A 17,534-nucleotide genomic window follows, 5' to 3' on the forward strand; every position below is an offset into this window, starting at 1 on the left:
CGTATCTTAGATCAATTTCCCCCCGTAGTGTAGACCAGCCCATAGACTCCATCCTCTGGCTGAGTTACTGAAGTCCTCAGATCATAGTTGAAAGACTTCAAATTATAGAGAATTCACCATTTACACTAATTTAAACCTGCAAGTGACCCATGCCCCAAGCTGCAGAGGAAGGCGAACCTCTCCTCCCTACAGGGTCTCTGCCAATCTGACCCAGGGAACAATTCCTTCCTGACCCCAAATGTGGCAATCAGTTAGATTCTGAGCGTGTGGGCAAGACCCACCCGGCAGATACCTGGGAAGGAATTATCTATAGTAACTCAGAGCCCTCCCCATGTAGTGTCCTGTCTTCAGCCATTGGGGATTTTTGCTACTGGCAGTCACCGATGGGCTACATGCCAATGTAGGCAGTCCCATCGTACCATCACCTCCATAATCTTATCAAACTCAGTCTTGAAGCCAGTTAAGTTTTTTGCCCCAACTGCTCCCTTTGGAAGGCTGTTCCAGAATTTCACTCCTCTGATGGTTAGAAACCTTCACCTAATTTCGAGACTAAACTTGTTGTTGGCCAGTTTATATCCATTTGCCCTCTCCATCCCTGGTATTTACCTCTCTGATGTATTTATAGAGAGCAATCATATCTCCCCTCAGCCTTCTTTTGGTTAGGCTAAACAAGCCAAGCTCTTTGAGTCTCCTCTCATAAGGTAGTCTTCCCATTCCTCGGATCATCCTAGTAGACCTCTGCATCTGTTTTAGTTTGAATTCACCTTTCTTAAACATGGGAAACCATAATTGCACACAGGAAGGGAATGAGTCCAATCACAGCTCTGATTCCATCTGTGGCCTTTGTCAAGTTACATAGGCCAAAATTTTCAAATTGGGGTGCCTAAAGATGGATATCTGGATTTAGGTGCTTAATTTTATACCCCCACATTTGATAATGTTGGCCATAACTTTTTGGTGTGTCAGCTTCCACTTCTGCAAACTGGGGCTAATAATACTTTACCAACCTCACACAGGGGTTGTGGGAAATACATAGATAATGTTTGTAAAGTGCAAAAATGTAAATTCTAAACTTCTTTGGAATGCACATTTAATCCTCCACCTGGTGGGCCTAGAATCTCAGTTTATTTTAGGCTATTCCCAATTTTCCAGGGCACAGGTTTACTTTAGATATTTGTAAAAACTGATATTATGGTGTTGATTCACATTAGTGCAGAGTGGGCTGTGATCATGGTGGGAAAGAGTCAAGAGGGAGGGGTTGAGAGAGTGAAATGGGAGTCTGAGCTTTTTTTTTTTTTTTTTTTTGAGTGGGGATGCATGGGTTTGGTGGCAAAATGTTTTCCAGTTCTGGAGCAAATACTAAAGCCAACTCTGTTTGCTGATGTAGCTGGATCTATGCAACCAAGAAGTGTTTGGTGAATTTCCTATTTGCTCTGGTGACTCTAGTAGATTCCTACATTATTTATATTTTGTCTGCATGTTCCTCAGTAAAGTTCAAATCCTGTTTCTTTTCACTACTGTGTCTGTTAGCCATTGTGTTACACTCTGGCCAGAACACAATGAAAGCCTTATAAGGTGTGTCTCCTCCAACACACGTAGGCAGAAAGCAATGGAAACACAGTAGGAGATTTGGCACCAGAGAGGAAACTGTAGTTGGGGGCAATTATCTTTAGAGGAAATAGAAGGACAGTAGCTATTGGGTGTCAATCACAGAGAGAACCAGATTGTTGGGCCTGAGGTTGAGAATCAGCATTAAGAGTAAGCAATTCCTTTTTGTTGAGAAAATATAATATGCTCCAGTTCTTAGATGAACTAAATGAACTGCTTCTACTCTTCCTATTTTCCTTTCACAATGTTTCAGAATTAGGTTAACTTCCTATCAGACTAAAAAAGTATAAGCATTTTGTATGGCTTGATTTCAGTGACTTTATAGTCTGACATGCCTTAATATCAGAACTGAAAAATCTTATCTGTATCAGGAAGGTGGATCGTCCCAAAATATAGTGGGACTGATGTTTGGTGAGTCATAAAATGTGCCAGCCAGGGCATTTTGATCTTGCACTTAGAATCTTTTCAGGCTCTGAGGAGTGCTGTTCTGTGGTGTTGAGAAGATGCTAACCCAAACACAGAAAGAATAAGAACATGGAAATTTTCATAGCTAAGGAGACCAAAGGGCTGTCTTGTCCAGTATCCTGTCACTATCAGTAGCCAGTGTTAGAATTTTCAGGGAAAGGCTTAAAACCCCATCATGCACCTAATTGTGTAATGCTAAGCAATGGAAGGAAATTTCCTACTGATCCCAAAGAGTGATCACTGTACTTCTTGAAGTATGTTTATTGGTAGCTCTTGAAGTTTTATCCTAGGTCATGTAATGGCATGTAATGGTAGTATAAATGTGATCAATCTTTCTTTTAACTCTTACTAAACTATTTGCCAATATCCTGTGGCAGTGAGTTCCACTGATTATATATTGTGTGATTAAAGTTTTCCCCTTTTATCCATTTTAAGTGTTGTTGCCTTTTACATTTCATTTGAGTGCCATTTTGTTCTGATATTATGGAAAACAGTAATTTTTAGCAGTGCTCAGCTGGCTTTCTCTGTTCATTCATTATTTTATATACTTCAGTCATAATTTATTTTATTTTTCTCCTTTCAGACTCAGATATATTGAGTTTAGGTTTCTGCCAGTTGAAGCTGGCAGAAATCCAGGTGCAGGGCTCCAGTGGCAAAATGTTTAGTGAGGTGGAAAGGATGCAGCAGTGGAAAGGAGGTGATGTGAAAAGTACCAGCCAGAAAGGGGGCATGAGAGAGAGTGCACTGATTCAGCATATCCTCTCAGCAGTGTATGCTAGTAGGACTACTATAGAGTCCTCAGCAGAAATTACAGCTGCCCTCCCACATCAGAAATCCTGAAGGAAGAAAGACTGTGATACCGCTGCCTGGCCTCCCTTGAGATGAATCACCTTTCGAGTGCAGTGTCTCTCCTGGTGCAGATATATCATCAATAGATCAATGTGAATCACTATAGTATTAACCTGTAGTAAGGTTGAGTAACACTTTCCACCATAACAATTGATGCAACTGTTTCTATGAAGAGCTCTAATGTCTCCTTGCTAGATTCATGGTAATCCATTCAGATTTGGTTGGGTTATGAAAATTAAAAAATCACCATCTCCTGTCTGTGGTTGGCACAGTACACCTTGTTCTTGGAAACATCCCAAAAACCATCCACATTCTTTGTATGCACCCACCTGGAGGTCTCACTTCAGCATGTCACTCAGAGGTCAAACTCCAGATGAAGCACAGACAAAAAGGGGGCATGAGAGAGAGTGCACTGATTCAGCCAGAAAGGGGGCATGAGAGAGAGTGCACTGATACCAGCCAGAAAGGGGGCATGAGAGAGAGTGCACTGATTCAGCATATCCTCTCAGCAGTGTATGCTAGTAGGACTCCTATAGAGTCCTCAGCAGAAATTACAGCTGCCCTCCCACATCAGAAATCCTGAAGGAAGAAAGACTGTGATACCGCTGCCTGGCCTCCCTTGAGATGAATCACCTTTCGAGTGCAGTGTCTCTCCTGGTGCAGATATATCATCAATAGATCAATGTGAATCACTATAGTATTAACCTGTAGTAAGGTTGAGTAACACTTTCCACCATAACAATTGATGCAACTGTTTCTATGAAGAGCTCTAATGTCTCCTTGCTAGATTCATGGTAATCCATTCAGATTTGGTTGGGTTATGAAAATTAAAAAATCACCATCTCCTGTCTGTGGTTGGCACAGTACACCTTGTTCTTGGAAACATCCCAAAAACCATCCACATTCTTTGTATGCACCCACCTGGAGGTCTCACTTCAGCATGTCACTCAGAGGTCAAACTCCAGATGAAGCACAGACAAAATGGATTGTCTGCATCCTCCTCCTACAGCTGCCACCTACCCTCTATTAAAATATCCTTTAGCCTAGGGGAGGGTGCCCTGTTCTGGGAACCAGGAGACCATGAGTTCCAGACTTATAACTTTTAGCTTATGCTAGTAACTCTAGCCCCTTAATTTTAGGCCTTGTCTCCACTTACAGGACATTACCTACATTGATGGGAGAGCATCTCCTGTCGTCACAGGTACTTCACCTCCCCAAGAGGCTGTAGCTATGTTGACAGGAGAAGCCCTCCCATCGACATAGCACTGTCTATGCTGGGGGTTAGGTCGGTATAACTACATCACTATGGGTATGTCTACACTACCTGCCGGATCGGCAGGTCATGATAGATCTATTGGGGATCGATTTATCGTGTCTACTGTAGATGCGATAAAATCGATCCCCAATCGCTCTGCCGTCAACTCCAGAACTCCACCGCGCGTGAGAGTTGGGGGGAGTGGCAGCAGTCGACTCGTTGCCGTCCTCACGGTCAGGTAAATCGACCTAAGATACCCCGACTTCAGCTACGCTATTAGCGTAGCTGAAGTTGTGTATCTTAGGTCGACTCCCCCCCACACACACACAGTGTAGACCTAGCCTATGTCCACATCCCTGAGCAGCATAATTATACCGACATATCTAGTATAGACTGAGCCTTATTAAGCAAGGACTCTCACTCCACTGAGAGGCCACACAACCTGAGCCTAGAATCCAAGTCCCATCCCGGTAGCCACACTGCCTCTCAAAAAGAGCATGTCATATATTGGGCCTTCTATATGCTGTCTGAAAAAGCAAGGTTATTTGTGCATGAAACCCTGTTTCTGAGTTTGTGTTGATTTTTGTGTGGCCTGGTTCACACAGGGTAACAGTTTTCTCCAGCTAATGTAGTTTGTCTTGTAGCTTAACATGTAACCTGTGCAGAATGTTGTTGCTGGTACATGGTGGCGATGTTGTCAGTTTCTCATAATAGAATTTGGCTCTGTCTTTTAAAGAAATACCTGGAAATTAAAAAGTGGGGGAAACTATATTAAAGTAAAGGTCCTAAGGCAGCAAAGTCAAGCACTCAAAATTAAGGTTTCCTGGGCAATCTTAATTCCAGCATTTTCTAAATTCTGCTCCCTTGGGTATTTACATTTTGATTCAATCTTTAATGACATTATCACATATTATTTTTATTCACAGGACCTTGCTTCATTTAGTGCACAGGATGGATGGTGCTCAGTGAGTGAATGAGGGTTGTGTAGTGACAGAGGCTATCAACTATAGGACCCTGTCGCATTCACTACACGCCTTCCAACTTCTGCAAGAAATGAGATGAGAAGAAAAAGCATGCTTTTGTGATTAAGGCAAGTGAATCACATGCAGAATTAGATTCTATCCAGGTCTCTGCAATTTTTTACTAAAACTTCACTAAATGAATGTTCCTCACTTTCTGAGTACACAACCTGAGACAACTGCAGCTGAAGTCAGTGGGAGCTGTGGATGCTCAGCAGCTCTGGCAGTTGGGCAGCATGAACACAGGTTTGGAAATCAGGAGTTCTGAGTTGTAATGCTGGCTCTGCTACTGATGCTGTAAATTGGATTAGTGAAGTTACTTTGTCCTCTTGCCTCAGCCACTCTGCCTGTAAAATGGGGATAGTACTCCTCTCTCATTTTGCATGGGAGTTGTGAAGATAAATTCATGAATGTTTATGAAACACTTGGATTCTATGGGGATGAGTGCCATAGAAAAGAGCATGAGGAAATTAATAATTCTGTATTAATTGCAAGTTTTAGATCATGTGAGTAAGGCAGGCCAACGGCCACATCTTAAACAATGAGGGTAATAAGAAATATTGAACAGCTGCCTTGCACCTGGAGCACCATCCATCCTGTACATTGAATGAGATAAGGGTCCAATGGAAAGAACAGTATGTGATCATGTAATTAAAACACAAGGGGACCAAATTAAGGTTACACAGGGAACCTTAATTCTGGCATTTCCTAACTTTTAGGTTGACACATCAAGCACTCAAATAACATTCTTCCAATGTATTTTTAACTTGTCATATTATGAATACAATAGCAGCATATTAATTAAACATGTTTAAAAGTAATGAGCCTAGTTTTCAAATCTGGGTACCTGAAGCTAGCCAATACAGATTTATATTTATGCACTTAATCTGACACTCGTAGGCAGCTAATTTGGGTAGGTACATATCTAAGTGTCCGTATAAGAGCTTAAGTTTAGTCTCCCATTTTTGAAAAAATCCTCTCCTTTTTCCCTTTGTATAAACTGCCAAAAATGACGTTGACTTAAATAACAATTGTAACAATGTCTTTAAAAATATTAGATTGCAATTAAAAGGAAAAAAGAGACAAACCTTTCAATGACAAGTCATTAAGATTAAAATGACATCTTGAAACTACATGATTATGATTGGTATTATGCTAATTAAATTATCACAGGGCCTTTATTATTGTGCTATTACATTGCTCTCCTAAACCAAATATCAAGGATACCTGATTTTTAGTAAGTTCAGAGCAGTTAAGACAAGTGGGCCAGATTTAAACTCTTACTCCTGTTCAGTAGGTACTTACTCCAGGAGTGGTCCCATTGACCGACTGGAGGAGTAAGGTACTATTTCACATGAGTAAATGTCTCAAAATTTGGATCTAAAGCAACTGGCTTCAGACTAGAATGTGATTTAACAGCTGATTTCTCTTTAAGCCACCTATTTGTCATTCTCAAATTAACAAAGATGCAATTCCTTAATATATCTATGATAAGATTCAATTTGTGCATCACACACTAGGTAATTGCACGAACAAACTGGTATTTAGGAAATACTTGATTTGAAGGCATAAAACCCTTTAGATATGCATAGAGCTGGGACTTCTGACAAACAGAAATGTACACACGTTTTGCAGATGCACTCATGCACCCAAATTTGAAAATGTGTCTCAATATTTGTTCAGGGTCAGGATTCGCTTCAGAAATTTCTTGATATGGGCAAGTAAAGCAGGCTTGCAAGCTCAACTAAATTCAGGAAACAGCTTTTGTGAAACTTAATGTATTAGTTCATAGAGTAAAGATGTTTTCTCCCTTGGGAAGCCCTCCTGTAAAAAGGGGAGCTTTAGCTTCTCCAGCTCTTTTCTTAATAAGATCTACAAAGCGATTTGCTTTGGATTCTAACAGGCCACATTCAGGTGATCTTTAACTCACATCGGATGATATGTAAGAAAGAACACCTCATACTCAGGGTACGTTGAGACGCGATCGATTTTTCGGGGATCGATATATCACGTCTCATCTAGACACGATATATCGATCCCTAAATGCACTCCCGTTGACTCCGGAACTCCACCGGAGCGAGCGGCGGTAGTGGAGTCGACACGGGGAGCCGTGGACGTCGATCCCACGCCGTGAGGACCCGAGGTAAATCAATCTAAGATACTTCGACTTCAGCTACGCTATTCACATAGCTGAAGTTGCGTATCTTAGATTGATATCCCCTTCCCAGTGTAGACCATCCCTCACACTCCTTCTCAGTTACTCTCAGTCTAAGGGAATTAGGTAACAGTCTAAGGAAGTGTAATTTACTTACTGAGAGTGAAATCCTATGTAATTTACATATTGAGGGTGGCAAAGCTTCCATTGACTTCAGTGGGGCCAGGATTTCACCCTGAGCATTCAGCAGAAGGTTTAAGTTAAAGTAGGTTAGGATCATTATAAATTACACCTTCCAGCTTTTTGGCATGTAAACTACACTCACTTAGACTCTGTTTGGCATTAGAAGAGTGGGTATGTGAGGATCATTGAGAAGATACCCACCCACAATTACAGAACACCTCTGAATGTGGTCTCTGAGTCTGAAGGAGTCTAAATAAGTGAGTATGTCTAAGGGGGCCTAAAGGATGTCTATGTTGGTGTAATGTGCAAACATACACTTTGAGGGGCCTGGTAATTTACTTCAACTTAGATTGTCTCCAGACAGACTCTAGAATTGCTTCTGAATCTATCCAGCTGTATTTGTATGTTTTTCCTCCCCATAATGAATTTTAGCTATGTATTAATGCATTCCAGCATTTAGGGATAATTTAGGGATAAATGGCATAATGGTCTTATGCCAAGTACATCATGCATATGTAGCACATTACTGTCATTCCCTGGGAACCTACATTTTAAGAGGACTATCCATCTCCTATTGAAGTCAGTAGGACTTTCTCCATTATGCCCCATTACCGTTGTTATGCTTCTCTGTTCTAAGTGGGTGCTTTTGAAATGCAGTTGTTTTTTATTTCACCCATTTTCAAATCAAACCTCAATCTCTTTAAAAGGTTTGGGTACCTTCCATCCTAAAATAAATGCCTTTTATAATTTTCTTCAGAGCCAACAAACAGTGACTTACTGATACCTGTATAATTGCAATGAGCCATATGCTACTTATGAAAAGCAATGCAAGAAGACATCCATAAAAATATATGTACCTATAAAATATACCTGGGACAACTTCTTTGTAAAGCCCCTAACCTTGGCCCCACATTCTATATCAGAAAAATAATCAGAGAAACCAGATTACAGAGTTTAAATACAGTTTGTAATGCACTATACTCTACCAGTCAATGCACATCATGTATTTTCATTACTTCCAGTGATGGCTCATCCAGTAAATCATTAATCTCTTTTAGTTTATTATAATGTTAAGAAAATATTTAAGATAAGAGAAAAGACATGTCAAACTTGTATAATATCCTTTCACCTAAAGAGCTGAATCACAGCCTGACAGCTCACAAAAACTAGCCTATCCTTGGCTATCAAATAGGAGCAGGGATTTGATAATTACCTCTTAATTGGTGAGACCACTACTGGAAAGCTGTTTCCAATTTTTGTGTCCAAACTTTAAAAAGGATGTTGAAAGCCAATTACACTTCTGTCTTTCACTGTTTGATACCATAACAAACTGAATTGAATGCCTAATCTGATTTGTAATTAGTTTGTGTTTAGGACAAAGAGTGGGACTGTACAATTGTCTAATTATCACAGATCATTAAGCATATATTCCTAAACAAATTAAACCAAATCCAGATGCATTCTTGATTTTGATTTTGGAGTGAATTGGAAAGATATCATCTGATAGAGAATTGAAGTTCCCAGGTGTCTTTTATTGATGATGGTGATATTTTGCACTTATGTTCAAAACTGTACAAATTTTGGGTCCAATCCAGCTCACAATGAATTCAATGCTAGGACTCCTACAGATTTCAAGGGAAGCAGGAGCAGCTCCATTAACTACTTATGGGTTTGGTATTCCTGTGTATGGGAGAAGAAACTTACTCATGGATTTACTTACCATTCTTCTGGAAGGGATAGCAATTGAAGATTCTCTGAGATCTGTTAGAAGCCAGAGCCATCCCTTCTCTCTGGAGTGGCAGAGGTTTCAAGTCCCAAAACTTGAAGCTTCCCCAAGACTCACTGGAAGCCAGAGACATCCATATGGAGGTGTTGTGCCCCTTAATTGTCTTCCACCACCTCACCCCATGGCAATTTGGCTCTTCCCTTATTTCCATGGCCTTGCCAACTGTTGTTGCACCCCAAACACCTCTTTAGAGGAGGCCTCACTGAATGAGTAGGTTGGGAACTCATATACGTTCCTGGCTGATCCACTGTGCATTAACTTTGCACCAAGCTATCGTGTGGGCATGTTGGTGGCAGGAGTGACCAGGGCAACAGTGAGCTGCTGTCTTCCTAGCTCCCCATCCTTCCTCCCCATCATCTGATCTCCCCACTCCTGGAAATGATCCCCACAAACGATGGAGAGCTGGAGTGTGATGGTGCCCAGATAGGACGGTGTTTAGTGTGGTTTAATGCATAGATAGATAATATAGAGATAGATGTTTACCCTGACAGCTCAACTACTAGACCAAGGAGAACTATGAGAATACTGATCATCAGGCCTGGGCACTTAGCTTTTGGGAGAATCCTCATGAGGGTTCATTAGTCCTGCAAGAATATGTAGCTGTTTGGTGAGAATTCTTCAAAATTTGGCCCATTCTTTGGGAAAAATATTTTCTGAGAGGAACAATGCCATCTGTGGATTACACAGATTTTTCACTGCACAGATTTCCAGCCAGTATGTTACTCGTGTACGGACATTGGTTTTTCTTAGAGGGAAAGTACAATAAATCATTATTTGTATTTTTATTATTTGTAATTTAGAACAATCAAAATTATTTTAAAGAAAGAATTACATGGACTTTAATGTCAATTTTGGGTCTAACTAAACTATGTCACAGTTATAGACAGATTCTGGTTAACCATAATGCATGAGCATGAGAAGGAGGTGAGTAAGGGCAGGTGGAAGCAAGGCCACGCTTTTGTTCTTCCCTTGTGCCTCTGTTGAAAAGTATTTGCTAACAGTTTATGTAATTTGAGTCAGTTCCTTGGATGCTGGCATTTCAGGGAGAGAGGTGATGGATAATCTCAGTCAGTTCGGCATTCTGGACAGGCTGTACCCACTGAGTATCAGATTTAATATCTACATGAATCACTATCAGATATTTGTCAAACAGTGTTATACCAGATGGTGGAGGTATTTATGACATCATCATGTAAGGGTATTTTTTTTAGATGTTTTTAAAGTAAGAGGCTAAACCAAAAAAATTGAAAAACAGATATAAAGCTTTATCTATGAAATATGTAGCCACTCTAAGCCGACAGGAGAGAGCTCATCCATTGACTTAATTAATCCACCCCCAATGAGTGGCAGTAGCTAGGTCAGTGGGAGAAGCTCTCCCACCAACAAGGCACTGTCCACCCCTGCACTTCTGTTGGTGTAACGTATGTCGCTCGGGGGGTGGATTATTCACACCCCCAAGCAACATAAATTATACCAACGTAAGTGGTAGTGTAGACATAGGTATATGGGAGGGCTTCCAATGTTCCAGCCTTAATAGCAAGCAGGAAAGATATGGGATTGTTCCTGAAATAAATGCTCGGGGCTCTAAGATCAGGTATGAAAAACCTTACAGATTTAACCATCATATAGATATGAAGATAGAAGAATACTATTGTGTAAGCACAATAAGGTATGGTCTACTGGATACTATATCAGAATGCAATTGTATGTATTTTGCAATGCTATAAAAATATCAACAGCCAGGGGCGGCTCCAGGCCCCAGTACGCCAAGTGCGTGCTTGGGGCAGCAGGCAGGGTGCCTTCAGCGGCGTGCCTTCAGCGGCTTGCCTGCGGGAGGTCCGCTGATCCCGCGGCTTCGGTGGACCTCCCGCAGGCGTGCCTGAAGCCGCGGGACCAGCGGACCTCCCGCAGGCAAGCCGCCGAACGCAGCCTGCCTGCCGTGCTTGGGGCGGCGAAATGCCTACAGCCGCCCCTGTCAACAGCTGTAAGTTAATTATGATGTGGAATTACAATGAGTATGGTGCTCATCTCCTAGTATCTTTTCTAGAACTATCTGCAATGCAGAAATTAAAAAGTCAAAATAAAAGGATGGAAATAGCAGTTTAAAAAGGAGCTAATATGTAGTGATTGTCCTGATACAAGTGCACACATTCCTGTACAGAATGTTTGTTTTCTAAAGAAAAGATTAATATCATTGTAGCTATGTACAAAAAACTGTATTCACAGTTGGTTTAAAGAAACATAATCGATTTAAATTTGGGCCAAATTTTAAATTGTATATTAAATATGTAAGCCTTTATAAAACCTAAGACTAATAAAAATAGGCTTCTCCAATTAAGATAATCCAAAGAAAACAATATTTTTGAATGTAAATATTCCCCTGAAGTGTTCAAAATCCAAATGCTGCAGCACTGAGAACCTGAATGTGAAACTGGCTGGAAACAAAAGAAAAATGGGCTTAGCTGATTTTTCATTGTCCAAACTAAAAAAAAAAAAATACAAAAAGATAAAAATAGGGCATAAGTAGTGACAAATATATTTGATTTTAAGACATTATTATAACAAATAATAAAATTTGCTTCTATGCAATATGTGATTTTTAGTTGACAGTGTCTCTTTAACATTAACACTAGTAGTCAATTCAAAAGTATTTTTTTCAAACAGAAATATTGTATTGGTGTAGTCTTTTTCCACTTTTTTTTTTTTGGCTCATATGCTGTACAACACAAATACAGTTAGCCTGTTTGATATCATTTGGAGTTTATAAAAAGCTTTATTCATGTCAGTCATCAGTTTGAACTAATTGTGCTTGCACTGCAGTATTAAAGAGTTTATAATTAATATAAAATAGATTAAGAGATTTTAAAATAATTGACAAAAATATCTGAGCTCCGTGGGAGCACGGATGTGAATAAAGTTAGTCGTGTGTAAGTATTTGCAGGATCGGGCCCAAAAAGTATGCTCAGTTGTACAAGACTTAGAGACACTGGATCCAATCCTGCAAGATGTGAAATGTCCTACCTACCACTGAAGTCCATGGAAACTGATGGTGTTCAGTAACTCAAATGTGGGCCCACTGTTTGCATTGCTGCTGTTAAAGTTTGTGTGAGCATTTTCTTCCCAAACTTCTATTTATATTTTTGTCATGAATATTTCTTCTGCAATGCAACTTGATATATAAGGTTTCAGCACAGGAACAAATATATTATTTACCACATTTGAAAAAATATCCATTTAACAGTTTTATACTTCATATTGCAGTAGTAGAAAGAGAGAATACCTTTGCCATTTCAGAAGTATATTTCCATCCTACTGAAATGTTTTTTAAAAATATAAATGGAATATGTATTGCCAAAATCCAGTATTTCTGTTTACTTCAACGATTATCTTGTACAAATTAAAATGTATAGGCTATACATTTTCTTTTAAGCAAGGTAGCTGTTTATCTTAATATATCTACCTGGCCTGATCCAGCTCCCATTTATAGCCATTGGCAGTCTTTCCACTGATTTGAAGGGGTGTTGGACAGGACTATGTATTGATCCTACAAAGTGGTAGGTGCTTCTGAGAAGTACTGATCATTCTCAGCTCTTATTGACTTTAATGGGAGTTGAGGGTGCTCTGCACCTTGCAAGATCATGTCAAAAAAGTGGCTAAAACTCAGTAATATTTTCTCATCCTTGGTTGGATCTTTTTTCAAAATGCAAGATATGGACTCGACCACATATCTCCTCAAATACAAAAGCCTTTGTTGATAATTTTTATCATTCGTATTAAGGACACAGTCTTTCAAACACTTACGAATAAGAGTAACTTGACTCACATTATTAGGCCCACTGAACTCAATGAGACTATTTTGGGGGTTTAAGAGCTACTTAAGTGGTCTTGGGCTGATCCCTGTTCAGGGCCGCCCAGAGGATTCAGGGGGCCTGAGGCAAAACAATTTCAGGGGCCCCTTCCATAAAAAAAAGTTGCAATACTATAGAATACTATATTCTTGTGGGGGCCCCTGCGGGGCCCAGGGCAAATTGCCCCACTTTCTCTCCCCCCCACCCCCACCGGGGAGCCCTGGGAAAAATAAACATTTAAAAACCTTCTGCATCTCGGCACAAACCCAGTTTTGAGAAAACTTCTTTTCAAGTCACCTTTACAAGGTATCACTGGTTTTCAGCATCAGCTAGTGCTAAAAGGCACTAAAGCTCATTAAAAGGGTTGGACAAATATTTTCCATCAAAACTTTTTTTGGATCGAAAACTAGGGGTTTTTAAAAAGCAGAAAAAAATCACGGACAATGTCTGCTTTCCTTCAAAATTTGTTGTTTTTTTTTTAATTGAAAGGCTGAAATTAGTCTGCCAAAACCTGAACATGGTTTGGGGTTTCAGAAGTGTGGTCAAATATTTGCTGCTTGCTTTGTTTCTTTAAAGAAACAATAAAAAAAATTCTGCTTAAAAAAAAATCCAAAACTTTTGAATCACCTCAGCTTGTGACCAAACGCCGGAGCCCATCCAGTCAGAGATTTTTCCAGGTTTCTGATACTCTGCTGGCTTCCTTGACTCCATATCTGTCTCCATAACTTTGGGTTCATTTAGCTTAGAACATAAGAACATAAGAATGGCCATACTGGGTCAGACCAAAGGTCCATCCAGCCCAGTATCCTGTCTACTGACAGTGGCTAATGCCAAGTGTCCCAGAGGGAGTGAACCTAACAGGTAATGATCAAGTGATCTCTCTCCTGCCATCCATCTCCACCCTCTGACGAACAGAAGCTAGGGACACCATTCCTTACCCATCCTGGCTAATAGCCATTAATGGACTTAACCTCCATGAATGTATCTGTTTCCTAGAGACTGGCTCCACGGGGTCCCTCACACACTGGAGATGGTTACTGTGGGTTTTTCTTTAGTATAGCTTATGTACATACTTCATGAACTGAGCATTTGAGCTTGTTCCAGAATCTGGGATGAGCCTATGTTGTGAAAATTGAAATGCTCAAAATAGCACATGCATGTGAATGGACACAGGGTGCTAAAATTAAATTAACCCAGGGGTTTTGAAACTGGGCATCAGGACCCCTCAGGGGGTCATGAGGTTATTACTGGGGGTCATGAGCTGTCAGCTTCCACCTCAAACCCCGCTTTGCCTCCAGCATTTATAATAGTGTTAAATATATAAAAAAGTGTTTTTGATTTATAATGGGGGGGTCACACTCAGAGATTTGCTATGTGAAAGGGGTCACCAGTACAAAAGTTTGAGAACCACTGAATTAACCCCTCTGCAGCCTCGGGAAATGCAGGGGAGGGGGGTCTCCCTTAGTAAGGTTGGGAAGGAGGGTAGGTGCTGCTGGATATTGCTCTTCTCATGTGATCCCTCCCCCATGGAAAAGATAACAGCTTGGCTCTTTGTGTTAAATAGCTGTCTGCAAGCCTCAAACTGCTGAATGAGCTTTAGGGTAGGGAAGGCTGTGCCTCCCCAAACAGCCTGGCCCTGCCCCCTATCCAACCCCCACTCACTTCCTGCCCTCCGACTGCCCCCCCTCAGAATCCCCCACCCATCCTGCTCCTTGTCCCATCACCGCCCCCTCAAGACCCCCTCCCCAACCACCACCCTGGGACCCCACCCCCCACCAACCCCCCGTTCCCTGTCCCCTGACTGCCCCGACCCCTTTCCCGCCCCGCTGAGTCCTGACAGGCCCCCAGAATGCCCACGATCCAACCCCCATTCCCTGACCGCCCCCCAGAACCTCTGCCTCCTCGCTGTGCCCTGACTGTCCCCAGGACTCCCTGCCTCTTAGCCAACCCCCCCCCGACCTCCTGCCATGCTGTTTATCCCCGCCTCCCCCCTCTCCTGGAGCCTCGGCGCGCCGCGTCCAGGAGTGACCCTGGACAGCGCTGCAGCAGCGTGACTCCAGCGGGGCTGCGCAGCTCGCAGCCCCACCCCCTTACCATGCGGCTCCGAGTGGGGTGGAGCTCAGGCCCTGCCTGAGCCGCGCCGCTTTAGCTTTGTCCAGGGGCGCTCCTGTACACGGCACGCTGAGGCGCCGGGGAGTGGGAGAAGGCGGAAGCAGGGCCGGGGCCAGAGCACTCTCTTGGGGGCCCCTGCAGGGCCCAGGGCCTGGGGCAAATTGCCCCACTTGCCCCTCCCCGGGCAGCCTTGTCCCTGTTTAGGTGAAAATTTCACCTTGGAGTGAATTTTCCCCAGTATGAACACAGATCAGATTTGTGGGGAAGGAATAATACAATAACAACCCCTGAAAGTATATGTGAATAATATATGTGTACATATATATTTATAGAATGTATATATGTATACATATATGTACACTCCATTATTAAACAGTACTCATCAAAATACTGTCTAAAGATAAATGAGCACGTTTTGTTGACCTTTTACGGCAGAAATTTTCTTTTCTTTTCTTTTTTTTAAGTTCTAATAAAAGCTCTCTCCCCAGGTGCTATTTCCCAGTTGTTGTTTGCACTGAGTCAGCCTGGCTTGAGAGATGGGGGGAATCCATTACAAACCAGAAGATAGCCTTTTCTCACATAATCTTTTCTTCAAATTGATGTTCTCAGCTGGGGACATTTTGGACATAAAGAATTAAGTCCTGTTCTTCCTCTGCTCACTGCAGAACAAAAATGAACTGAATCAGTATCAGTATTTGCTCATAATTATTTCTCTCCTACTTAACCCCCAAGGTTAAATTCACTAACTGAGAAGGCGTGTTAACAGTTAATCTCGATGTGTGTCAAAAAGCTGAGCTCATTGCACTGGATAATTCCCCCTGGGGATTGTGCTGTAGAATATAGCACCATTTGTTGAGCTGTTTGATAGAAAGAAAGAAAGCTTGGTATGGAGGAAATGGTTACAACACTGCTTTTTGAGGGAAGGGGCATAATCGCATGAGGTTGACTGTAACACAGGTAGAGTATGCAGTGTTTTATTAATCATAGTTCACTAGTGCTTTTGTGTGTATTTTCTGGTGAATTAACACTGTACTGTGGGCTTCAGCAGATTTAAGAAAACATTATGACTCTGTTTATTGTCAATGATCACAAGCCTCCAAAAAATATTTATAGAAACATAGTTCTGTGGTGTCACAAAACATCCAGGCTACCATCACTAATACATCTTTTGTTCATCACAACAACCCAGGCATATAACATTGGTTAGGGATCGCTGCGTCGACTTGTTTGCAGAGAAACCCAAAGTCTTCCCCAGTTTTTCATCCTATGAATGTCATTGTCTTGCCATTATTGTGCTCAGAAGAGTGAAAGAATATCTGTGGGACACAAATCATCTATTTTATAGTTTGCAATATCTTCAAAATCCACCCCAGAGTCTGAGTCTTGTACATGGGAGGACAATACTCTGCTGCCATGTTGTCGGCTCGTAACTGTTTGATCCTGACAATTAGGATGGGTGTTTAAAAAAATAAGCTTATATAATGACTCATAACATCTTTTTTTTTAAGATATCAAGATCATCATTTGGAATCATTATCAGTAATGGTCCAACCTTCATTATCTTACTGAGTTTACTACACTCAACATTCAGGCAAACTCCCATCAAAGCCAATGTGAGTTTGCCTCACTAAAGACTGTATAAAAAATCAGGACTTCAGTATTTAGACAGCTGGCTATAACTGAGACCCTGAAATTCAGTGACATATCAGAGGCAAAGATAAGAGGTTTCAGGAGCATTTCAGCTTGAACTTTTCAAAAGAATCCACTATTACCTAGTACCTACAGAATATTTAAGGTCTTTAACATCACATAGTTCCAGAGCTGTGAAATCACATTCTAGCCCATAGAATCTATATGTCACTCAGTACACAAGTACATGCTGTTTAACTACCTCTTCAATTGTTTGATGTTCTTCTCTGAAAATGTATGCATGTGCCATGTGACATTTCTTTTTTTTTTTCCAATGCATGCAGCCAGCTAATGCTGGGGACAAGGATGACCAAACACTGACGGTAGGCAGCAGTTTGTATTTTTATGTCCGGGCATTTGTTTCTGAGACAAATCTTACTTTGCTTTGGTACACTTCAGCATTTTAATAAACTTATCATCCTTCCCCACCCCCGCCCCCAGTGCTGCTATACAATTTAAAATAATTAAGTTCCAGTGTTAAAGTGACAAGTTAATTCTGGTATTCAGTTTCTATAATTTTTCATTTGGCACCAAGAATTAATGTATGTGCCCTGTACATGCTTTC

General features: G+C 41.2%; 1 protein-coding gene across 2 annotated transcripts in view; it reads left to right on the forward strand.

Moving 5' to 3' along the window:
• Positions 1–17,534, forward strand: part of SLC24A2 (solute carrier family 24 member 2) — a 204,641-nt gene that overhangs the window by 95,933 nt on the left and 91,174 nt on the right. For both annotated transcript variants that reach the window (XM_045020327.1, XM_045020328.1), the window contains one exon: positions 17,254–17,292. In XM_045020327.1, the coding sequence (XP_044876262.1) occupies positions 17,254–17,292 (39 nt within the window). The remainder of the gene's footprint in view (positions 1–17,253; positions 17,293–17,534) is intronic.

The sequence above is a fragment of the Mauremys mutica genome, chromosome 6, assembly GCF_020497125.1.
Source record: "Mauremys mutica isolate MM-2020 ecotype Southern chromosome 6, ASM2049712v1, whole genome shotgun sequence".
Classification (NCBI taxonomy): domain Eukaryota; kingdom Metazoa; phylum Chordata; order Testudines; family Geoemydidae; genus Mauremys; species Mauremys mutica.